Source organism: Aricia agestis, chromosome 8 (assembly GCF_905147365.1).
Source record: "Aricia agestis chromosome 8, ilAriAges1.1, whole genome shotgun sequence".
Taxonomy (NCBI): domain Eukaryota; kingdom Metazoa; phylum Arthropoda; class Insecta; order Lepidoptera; family Lycaenidae; genus Aricia; species Aricia agestis.
Window position 1 is genome coordinate 194,802 of NC_056413.1, and position 10,486 is coordinate 205,287.

The following is a 10,486-nucleotide window of genomic DNA, read 5'->3' on the forward strand; positions in this document are numbered from 1 at the left end:
AAAACGGGGTTTTCTTGTTAGGCTGGATCACAAGAATTGAAATTTCAGGCATTCGCGGCAGCCTGCGGGTCGATTTCCCCAGAATAAGTAGATGAACAGTCTGCCCAGATTAAAAACAGAATGGCTTCATACCAAGTAAACACCAAAATAAAACTCGGCAAGATATTTATTAAATTACAAATTTTCATCACACACATTATGTACAACACACGCACACACAGACGTGACACATACACTTAAGTAGATAATAATATAAATATATTAATAAATTCGTAATCCGATAAACGACTTAGCTCTTATCGTTTATAATCAATCGTAATGGGTATTGTCCAATTCTTACAGGTAATTTACAGGGCATGTAAAAACACGTATAAATTAACAAGCTATCGATACAAGTAAATCTATATAGCCTCTAGCTGTACGATAGGTTTATTTTTCACTTAGATGGGCTATACTAAATTTAGAACCGTAGTCCGTAGGACGAGACTTGATACTTCATATTAACAAATAAAGTTTCATAGCGCATCCTACGAGATTCACCTAAGTACATCCCATATTATATTTCAATTTAGTAAAAAACAGGCTGTCCCAAAAACTGTTCCTTCACAACAACATCACTATTTGTTCGTTAAACATTTGATCAGCATAAAAAACCTAGCTAATCTAAAAATAATTACACTATGATTAAGTACTGTGCTTCGCACTTTTAGTTAGTTAAAAAGAATCTAGAGTTTTGAAATATTTTCGAAATATACTGTACAAAAGAGATTTTAATAGAGCGCGATGGGATTGCTGGTGAAAGTTTTGTAATATTATTATAATAAATTACTTTACCTCAGGTACTATGAAACACGTGACCGAAAAAATTAAAGTTTTAAGTTTTTAACAATTTAAGGTTGAAACATTTTTCGTACCTATCGGGGATCTCAAGGTGATCAATATTCGTATGAATTCATATTTCGTATTGATAATAATATAATACTACTGCTGATAATGATCAAGGCTTCAAATTGTAGTTATCTAGATTTAAACTGGTATTTACATTTGTTTCTCTACTTATACTACAGAAATGTATAACAGTATTATGGTCCCAAAATTTACAATAATTGTACTGTTTACTTACACTTTAGTTTTATCTATAAATAAGTCATAAAATATTTTGTTCTACTCAATATCTTCTAAGCTATGATCTCTAAGAATAATAATATGTATTTGGTTTATAATTGGCACAAAATGGTAAGTCTTAAGTTTTTCCTCTACCAAATAGTCACAATAGAACTCAGTTCAAAATTAATTCAACTCGGAGTATCGCCGACTGTAAGCGTTATGTCGTCGGCATAGAGGTGCCGTCGGAGGTGAAACAACTGCGAACGATCTGGACAAACAGGTAAGAGCGAGAGATTAATGCCATAATATAAACACATACAGAAGACCACCTTTCTACGAAACCGCCCGATCCACGTGCACATATTAGCACGATTTCAGAGTATTAACTTAAAGAAACGAAATAATGCACACAGCAAGCTAGTGAAACTCGTCTCTGTATTGAGCGAGCAAGATCCACCCGCTTGAGTTAGTCTGCTGTATGATATTTATACTGTGCTGGAGCTCCACGTCGTCGCGGCGTTATCTTCCGTGTTTGCTCCCCGCGCCGCGCCGCACCGCACCGCGCGGTTACCAACGATCCGGCGCGGCGCGGGATCACCTATCGTTTACGATGTTTACTCTGGCTGTGTAATGTGGCTTATAATAATTATAGCAGCTCAAGAATCTTAGCATTTGTAGAAGACTAGAAGTACAGCGCCGAGTGGGCAAAGTATTGCGTAATACTAGCGTCGTTTACAAAATTAAATTGTTTGGAATTTACGGTTGAGCAGCGCATTGCATGCGATCCGTTCGGAACTTACATTAAGCTTTGGCCGGTCGAGAGACTAAAATTAGCGGCGACGTCGCCGTCCCTCCTTCGACGAATATTTGGTACTCTAGCCGATGAAGATACTCGAGTAATTCAGGAGCTCCCTAGAAGCTCCTGAGTATATTATAATTTAAAATTTTCGAGATGGAGCACTAAGACTAAACGTGAGACGAGCGACTTCCCCGTGCAGTACGTCCGTCGGAGTCCCGGCGACGCAGCGCGGCGTTACGGCGGGCGGTAGTGCATCGTGGACGTCGACGCTGGCCGCTCTAGCGCTGATACCCTGCAACACACGTGCGCGTCAGTCGCCAGCCAATACCAAGCCAGACACAGATTAGACAGGAGCGGAAGCGATTAGTGCAAGTGCGGGTGCAGAGATAGCCGGAGAGAGCCGGAGAGAGCCGGAGATACGCGCGCTACTCACATGTCCTGGCGGCCGGGCAGCAGCAGCAGCGGCGCCGCGCCCGCCCCCGCCCCACAGCCCCCCGCGCCGCCCTCCACCGCCGCGTACAGCGGAGGCAGCACCTTGTGCGAGTGTGCCTCCACTGCGCACACACACACACGTCAGCGTAAGTTACGCGGTCACTCGAACGTCGAGTCGCCTTCTAGCGAACGATCGACGATTGTACACTAAACTAAAGATCGTGCAAACGTCCCTCTACCAGTCGACTTTCGCGCGACCGCGGTGGGTGCCCGCCCGCCCTGCTACTCACCGGCCATGCCGCCGCCGGGCCGCCCCACGCCGCCGCCCATGCTCTTGGGTTTGCGCTTGCGCGTCTGGATGCCGTCCTTCTTCATGCTCAGCGGCCGGTTGACCTGCGCACACACAAAGGAAGTGAATGACGCGGGGAACTCCTCGTAATCGCTATCATCCTTTACATAGCGTATCTCCGCGAGATAATTGATAAAAGATTATTTATCTCATTACGAGTATTCGGGGCCGCGGTGATAATTCTCTATCGGTCGGTAGCCCGAGTTATCTCGGGAGATTAGATGAGACCCTGTGTTTTGATTTTTTATACGGGTCCAATATTTGCCGAGGAGTTCCCTGATAACCGGCGGCGGCGATTAGATACCCGCGGTATCGGAGCGCCGCCGCCCGCCGTCGGCCACAGTCGCGGGGTACTCACGTTGTGCAGCTTGTAGTAGAGGCCGCAGGCGTTGCAGACGGGTTCGCCGTTATTGTTGCGCCGCCACAGCGTGGTGTTGGAGGTGCGGCAGTTGGCGCACGTCACGCCCACGCGCCGGTTGCCGTTCGTCGGCTGTTGGACAAAACGGCCGTCAGTGACCTACAGAGGAGGGGCATTACGGGAACTTAATTATTTCGGTGAACGTTTGCTCTGCTTTATACAAAAAGCACTGACCTCTATGATACACTGGACAGGCGATCGCTATCAATAAAATGGTCCTATTTGAAAGTCGCCATATTGGCGCTGATTGCTATGTGAAAGCAGTAGTGAGTGTACTTGGAACTACTATTTTGCAAATGGCGGTTGTAATTTTCTATGTAATTAGTTCACAGTACGCTCACCGTGGCGCTTCAAATCGTGACAAAAAATAGCTGTCATTTTGTACGGCATAGCCTGTCCGGTGTATTATAGAGGTCAGTGACAAAAAGTGAGGAAAACAAAGGTTAAAATGACCGACGGCCACGAGCGCGAGCAAACGCTCTCGATTCATTAATTTTCAGCGGACTTAAAACATAGAAAATATGTAAAATGTTTCTCGACCTGGTCACTCACCAGCGCGGCTTGCGGCTTGACCTTCTGCTTGTGCGGCGGGCGGTTGACGCCGTTGATGCGCGTGAACAGGCCGCAGGCGTTACACAGGTAGTGGCCGGTGCCGTCGCGCCGCCACAGCGGGGTCGTCGCCGCCGCGCAGTTCACACACTCCTTCACCTCGCCCATGCCCGTCATACCTGCACAGATGGTGTGTCAGGAAGTATCATCACATCTTAAAACCTTCATTCTCACTGTTTCTAAAAAGAAAAGGATGCCTCCTTGGCACTCGTTATGTTAATGAAAAAAAAATAAGCTTTTGTATATACTTTATCGAAGGCTAGGTAGACCTTCAGAACTGGAACTCCTCCTAAAGTAACCGTGACCAAAATTCTATAGTTGCTGGTCGTTCTTGTCACTAAAATAGGTTTACATACAAGCAAACTTCCAGCTTATATAAAATGACGAAGGTCTGGCCGTAGCTGGCTCTCGGGTTAATAAACATGACTTTTTTAAAGGCGTCACTCACTAGGATCGAAGCCGTCGTCGATGGAGAGCAGGTTGTGGGGCGGCCAGGGCTGGGCGGGCGCCGGGTAGCTCTCCACCAGCAGCCCGCCCTCGTACCCCGACACCGGCACGTACTCCACGCCGCCCTGCGCCAGGTACTCCCCACCCACCTTGTACTGCACCGTGTTGCCGTGCGTGTACAGCGTCACCTGAACACAACCACCATTATACACCTCGGCTAAAAGTTGACAATAGGACAATAGCACAGGTAGGTCGCAACGCGTGTAGTCACCTGCTGCGAGTTGGGGCTGGGCGGCGCCTCGTAGACGGGCTGCGACTGCGGCACGACGGGGCCGTACACGACGTGCGCGCCGCGGCCCAGCGACGAAGACAGGGGCGGGTCGCGGTACAGCAGCTGCGGCGGGCTGTCCTCCCCGCGCCCGTACAGCGTCAGCAGCTCCTTGCCGCCGTAGCCGTAGCCCGCCGCCGCCGCCGCGTACTGTGGGCTCTGGCCGGCGTAGTAGCCCCCGCCGCCCGCGCCGCCCCCCGACCCCCCCGCGCCACCCGCCTGCGACACGGGCTGCAGCGCCGCGTACGTGCCGCGGTCGTCCGCGCGCGCCTCGTACTTGACCGGCTGGTAGGCCACGCCCACCGCCTGCTGGTCCGTCAGCGACGTAGTCTGGATCATCTCGAGTGCGGGCTGCTGCTGCTGCTGCTGCTGCTGCTGCTCCATGTACTGGCGCTCGGGGTCTGGTGCGAACTGCTGCTGCTCCTTGTGCTGCTGCTCGTCGTCGTCCGGGCCGGGTGGCGCGCCGTACCGCAGCGCAGGGCCGCGCGGGTAGGCGGAGCGGGGCGGCGGCGCGCGGTACTGAGGCCGGCGGTCGGGTGACTGCGGGCGGTAGTCGGGCTTGAAGGCGAGGTAGCGCGCCGTCTCGGCCTCGGCGAGGCGCAGGCGCTCCTCGTCGTAGTGCTGACGCTCGGCGAAGTGTAGCTGGTCGGTGTCGAGCGCGGCGGGCTCGGGCGGCTCGTCCTTGACGCCGTCATCGGCCAGCTCGGTGGTGATGTGGCCGGCGGCGGTGATGGTGCGCAGCGCCCGCCGCGACGTGATCACGGACTGCGGCTCGCCCTCACCTTCTCCGCCGCCCGCCGCCCCCGCTGCGCTCTCCTCCCCGCGCTGCTCGCTCTTGACCAGCTGCAGCGCCTCCGCCTCCCCGCTCCCCGCCCCCGCGTCGTCCTCGCCCCGCGACATCGCCGGTACGTTGTCCATGTCGTGTCTGCGAGGAACGTCATCATATTAGCGTGATCGCGGCCGGAAGACGCCTGCGGTCTAGTGTTAGTGTCAGCCGGACCGGGTCGAGTTCCTCGGGCCGGCGGCGGTGAGCAAACACGCCGAAGGCTTTGAACCGGAAGCGCGCGTTAGCTCGGAAATACAAATAGGGAACCGGCGCCGCTGACGTCACACGACTAGCGGACAGAGTGTCGTTTCTTACGTATTTTAAGTTAAAATAAAATAGTGAACCGCGGATGAGAGATCAAATAATATTGTATTTTACAAACAAACGACAGAGACATAGTGGAGCTCGCTTTCGACGTTATGAAATCCTTTGTTTGAAATAAAAACAGGCGCTGTTGCATGCATGAATTATAGGACACAGACGGCCCTTGTGAGCTTCGCGCTTGATGGATGACCGCGAGGCGCGGCGGTGTGGAGGTGCGGGGAGGCGGGGTGTGTTTGTGATCCCGAGATAACGGGCCCCACACCACCCGATAAGGCGCATGTTTGTGTAGGCCCCGTACCGCGACACCGCCGACACCGCGACACCGCCGCCGTGACACCGGGTCACTGACATACTGCTCGACATAGAAGCTCAGTTTTATATCACGACTATCCTTAGGACCATATTTCACTGGGATACCATAGGGCGTAACCGATCGTGTTCAAACTACTAAATTATATTATCGTAACTAGCTGTTCCAGCAAACGTTGTTTTGCCATATGAAGTACTAGATGTCCCACGAATTAGAAATTAAATACCACGAAATAAAAAAACGTACATTTTCCCGCAAAAAAATAGTTTATGTGCCTTCAAGTGGTCTACTCTATATCTGTGCCACCATCATATCCACATATCTAACACTGAAATATTTTTTTAACTCAGACCAGTAGTTCCTGAGATTAGTGCGCTCAAGCAAACAAACAAACAACTCTTCAGGTTTATAATATTAGTATAGATTTTTTTAATCGCTTGACAAACTCGAGTTTCGATCTAAAAGACTATGAAAAGTACCAACAATTGGGTCATAATAGGACGATGCATGGTATAATGGTTTATGGTAGTGATGATGATAATGAAATAGGTGAATGTAATTTGCATAGTAGCATATGCTTTCCTCTCAAACTTGTATCTATAAAGAGTCAGGAGTTCTCCCAGCAGCTTCTGGACCATGGGTGGGTTTCGCTGGGTCGAAAATCTTACTTGTTGTTAGCATATTATGCTCGGAATACTTCTCACGAAACCGAAGTCAGCACAACTTTCCATATAAATTTTGAGGAGTTCCCTCGATTACTCATGGATTCCTTCATCAGGTCACCACTTTTGTGAACATGATACCAAAATGGGATGCTCCATAGACCAAAATAAAAAAAAAAAATTAAAATTGGCTCACAAACGGCGGAGTATTCGTTGAACATAAAAAAACGATCATACCACCTTCCCCATTTTGAAAATCAGTTAAAATTGTAGCCCATGTGTTATTCTGATGTATAAGCTATATTATTGTAAAGTTTCATTAAACTCCATTCAGCTGTAGTCCATTTTTGCGTGAAAGATTAACAAACATCCATACCTACATCCTCACAAACTTTCGCCTTTATAATATTAGTAGGATTTCATCCATATTATTTTATTGAAGTGACTAAATATCTATGTCACCATGGCAATGTCCATCGCTATCCCGTCGTACCAACAATGGTCGCCGTCAGTCTCGAGTTGCAATAATCTATAATCTATACATATATAAAACTCAAAGGTGACTGACTGACTGATTGACATAGTGATCTATCAGCGCACAGCCCAAACCACTGGACGGATCGGGCAATTTGGCATGCGGGTAGATGTTATGACGTAGGCATCCGCTAAGAAAGGATTTTGATAAATTCCAACCTCAAGGGGTTCAAATAGGGGATGAAAGTTTGTATATAATAATACTTCTTAACGCGAGCGAAGCCGCGTGCAAAAGCTCGTTTACTATAAAATTATTGCACAAATTAATATAAAAAGTAGCTGATGTTGTCCGATTCTTAACCCTAGCCTATGTGCTTGCTAAGATTCACGAAAATCGGTCGAGCCGTTTCAGAGGAGTTCAATTACGCACACCGTGACTGGTGATCTGAAGTCTATGTTGCAGGAGGATTGGGGACGGATGAACTAGATTATATCTAGTTTAATTTAGAGTAAAATGAAACTAGATATAATCTAGTTCACCCTAAACTCCCCAAGCAAATTAGAAGAGACGTTACACTCGTTTTAATTCACCTTTAGCAATAAAACCCTCAAATTTAATTCTTTGAATTATTATGAGTTACTATAACGTACGAAAAAAAAGTATTTTAAGAAAAATACGACGTCATATTGTGTAACTTAGTGTTAAGTGCTACTTTCCCGTGACATCATGTATATCCAATCACTATATCACCAAAATATACGAAACGATACACGTACGCGTCGCCTATTGGCTAATTGTTCCTACCCCCTATCCTAGAATATTGTAACTTTGCACCAGAATACATTTTGGATACGCTGAGACTATTCGTTGTTATTATTTCAAAATTCATAAAATTTACCATAGACCTTAGTAGTTCTAGTTTTTCAAGACTATATATGTAGCTAAACACACGCCGCTACACGATTATTAAAAAACAACTTTATATTTGGTTGTCAACTTTATTTCCTTTGGTTGTGTAATTTACTCTAAAGCTCATTTCACTCATTTGTGATTTATCGTTTTGATCAGCTGCAAATTAATATGTTTTTTAATTTCATATCTTTCGCGACGAATCGACGCAATCCAGTGTCCGTTATTCTTTCAATCCTATTATTATTCTTGCAATATTATAAGTGTCCGAAAAAACTTTAGTCGTTTTAGTTATTTAAGGCCCACGATCCTGTTACTACTTTTGTTCCTTGCATTAATGAAAAAAATATTAATTAAACTGTAAATAAAAAAATATAACATAACAATATTTTGTAATTTACAGTACTAACCCGTAGCCAGCAACAGTAGCCTCGTAGCGCGCTACGGCGTAGCGGCTCTACGACGAGCTACTGACCAGTGAGCTATGTAGTATGTACACAACTTTTATACTACACATTTGTTTTATGGTCTGTATTGTTTTACGAGTTACAAAATATAATAACCTGCAATATATTATTATATAACAAGTAATGAAATTCAACTTAAACTGCTAATAACTGTAGTAAGTGAATCGTCTTGATATTAAAAAATCGTTTTGGATCAATTAATAAATTTTGTTTATATCTATATAGATATAAACAAAATTTATTTTAATATAAACAGAATATAAACGTTACTAACACAATTGGAAATCCATATATATATATATATATATATATATATATATATATATATATATATATATATATATATATATATATATATATATATATATATATATATATATATATATATATATATATATATATATAAAATATTATAAAAATGAATATCTAATTGTGTTAGTAACGCTAAAACTCGAAAACGGCTGAACGGATTGGGCTAATTTTAGCCTCAAAATATTCGTAAAAGTCCAGGGAAGGTTTGAAAGTGAAACGAAGTTCACCGGGACAGCTAGTTAGTAATATATTTTTGAGTTTTTAAATCTGGTTTACTAAGTTTAGATTTTGTTAACAGAAACCATCTCTTGCTAGCATTTTACTGTTATTATTTTAGATAGGTGCGTGTTTTATTTATAAACTATAATAAACTGAACAAAATAAAATATAAGTTAAACTCGCGCGTGGGTAGCGCGAGAGACGCGACGGTAAAAAACTAATTAAATCTTAGCAGACCTTTTGTCTTCATAAAATGATTATTTTTAATTTACGTTAACACATCAAAGTAAACAATTTTTAGGCCTGATATTATTAACAGATTTGTTTTTGAGGAATTTTAAAGAACTTAAGTATTAATAATTATTATTTATTATTGTCAAACCTGAACCTACGGTCAAATCATTGCTCCGTTACTTTTTTTAACATTGCGAGGAAAAAAATATACAACTTATTAACTTAAACAACTTACTTATTTTAAATAAGGAGGATTTGATAATACACCAATAATACATTGAGTAGATCATACACTATTTTTTTGGACATGCTATCTAGCATGTCCAAAAAAATAGTGTATAATGTAGATGTACTTCTGCACGTAAGAAGCTACTTATCACTGTTACACTGTCCAAGGAACTTAAAATGTTATAGCAAGACAGAGTTCAGTCCCAACTCTACCAACGCCTATTGGTGTTAATCGTTTGTCAAAAAGTTATATGCTTGCTTTTATTTATATGCGGGGAAGAACTTTCGCTGCTCATCTTTTGTAAGAAAACATTTCATCGAGCATTCACTACACCGGCCGCGGTGAAATTGTCACATTGTACTACCGAGGTAAACGCACACGAGATGGGGACGCCGCAAAATCTGGAGGAACTACTTTGTAAACACACGATACGAGTGATAGCACAATCTAGCGATAATGCTGATCTATGCTCACCTGTGCTGCTGTCTACGTGCCTGGCGCGGGCATAGCTCCGGGCCCACTATCACGCGCGGTATCTCCACATCGACTGTTATCAGCGCCGGCGCGGGGGCGAGCGGGGGGCGGGGTGGTGGCGGGCGGGGAGGGGGCGGGGCGCACCAATGGCCGCCGCCGTAGCGCGTTCTCTTTTCAGCTTCAGGTTTCGCAAGCGCTCCCCGGTTGCCACATGCCTCACGTCCAGAAATTCCGACCGAAACGCAAACACGCCTGACACGAATAGACCTTATCGTGGTGCTCTTACACTCGACACGTTATTAGACCATAGACGAAAGAATTCTTGTTACGAAACGTAGTTCCTACACGGTAGACGGCCTCTATGGATTTTTATTATTCCAGCTCAATTCCTTTCTCCTAACTGAATTCCTTTCTCTAAGGCAGATGCCAAATCGAGATCGATTGCTTGTATTTTACTAACACTTTAAATTCTTATATATATATTTTTTTTTAATTATAAAATTGTGGCCGTCTATGGACTGTTCGTCCATATCCTTTTTTTGTTATTTTATTATTT

At 44.8% G+C, this 10,486-nt stretch overlaps 1 protein-coding gene and 1 long non-coding RNA gene across 2 annotated transcripts; both read right to left on the minus strand.

The window, feature by feature from the left end:
• Positions 1-1,220: 1,220 nt before the first annotated feature.
• Positions 1,221-2,107, minus strand: LOC121729998. The gene is made up of 2 exons (XR_006036049.1): positions 1,908-2,107; positions 1,221-1,375 (listed from the first exon to the last, which is right to left on the minus strand). It is a non-coding gene; the product is annotated as an uncharacterized LOC121729998 (long non-coding RNA).
• An 11-nt stretch (positions 2,108-2,118) lies between these two features.
• Positions 2,119-9,991, minus strand: LOC121729994 (transcription factor GATA-6-like). The gene is made up of 7 exons (XM_042118784.1): positions 9,931-9,991; positions 4,433-5,414; positions 4,163-4,349; positions 3,646-3,833; positions 3,046-3,204; positions 2,629-2,731; positions 2,119-2,198 (listed from the first exon to the last, which is right to left on the minus strand). The coding sequence occupies exons 2-7, from the start codon at positions 5,405-5,407 to the stop codon at positions 2,185-2,187; spliced, it is 1,626 nt and encodes a 541-aa protein (XP_041974718.1). The 5' UTR covers positions 5,408-5,414; positions 9,931-9,991; the 3' UTR covers positions 2,119-2,184.
• Between the last annotated feature and the right edge of the window lie 495 nt (positions 9,992-10,486).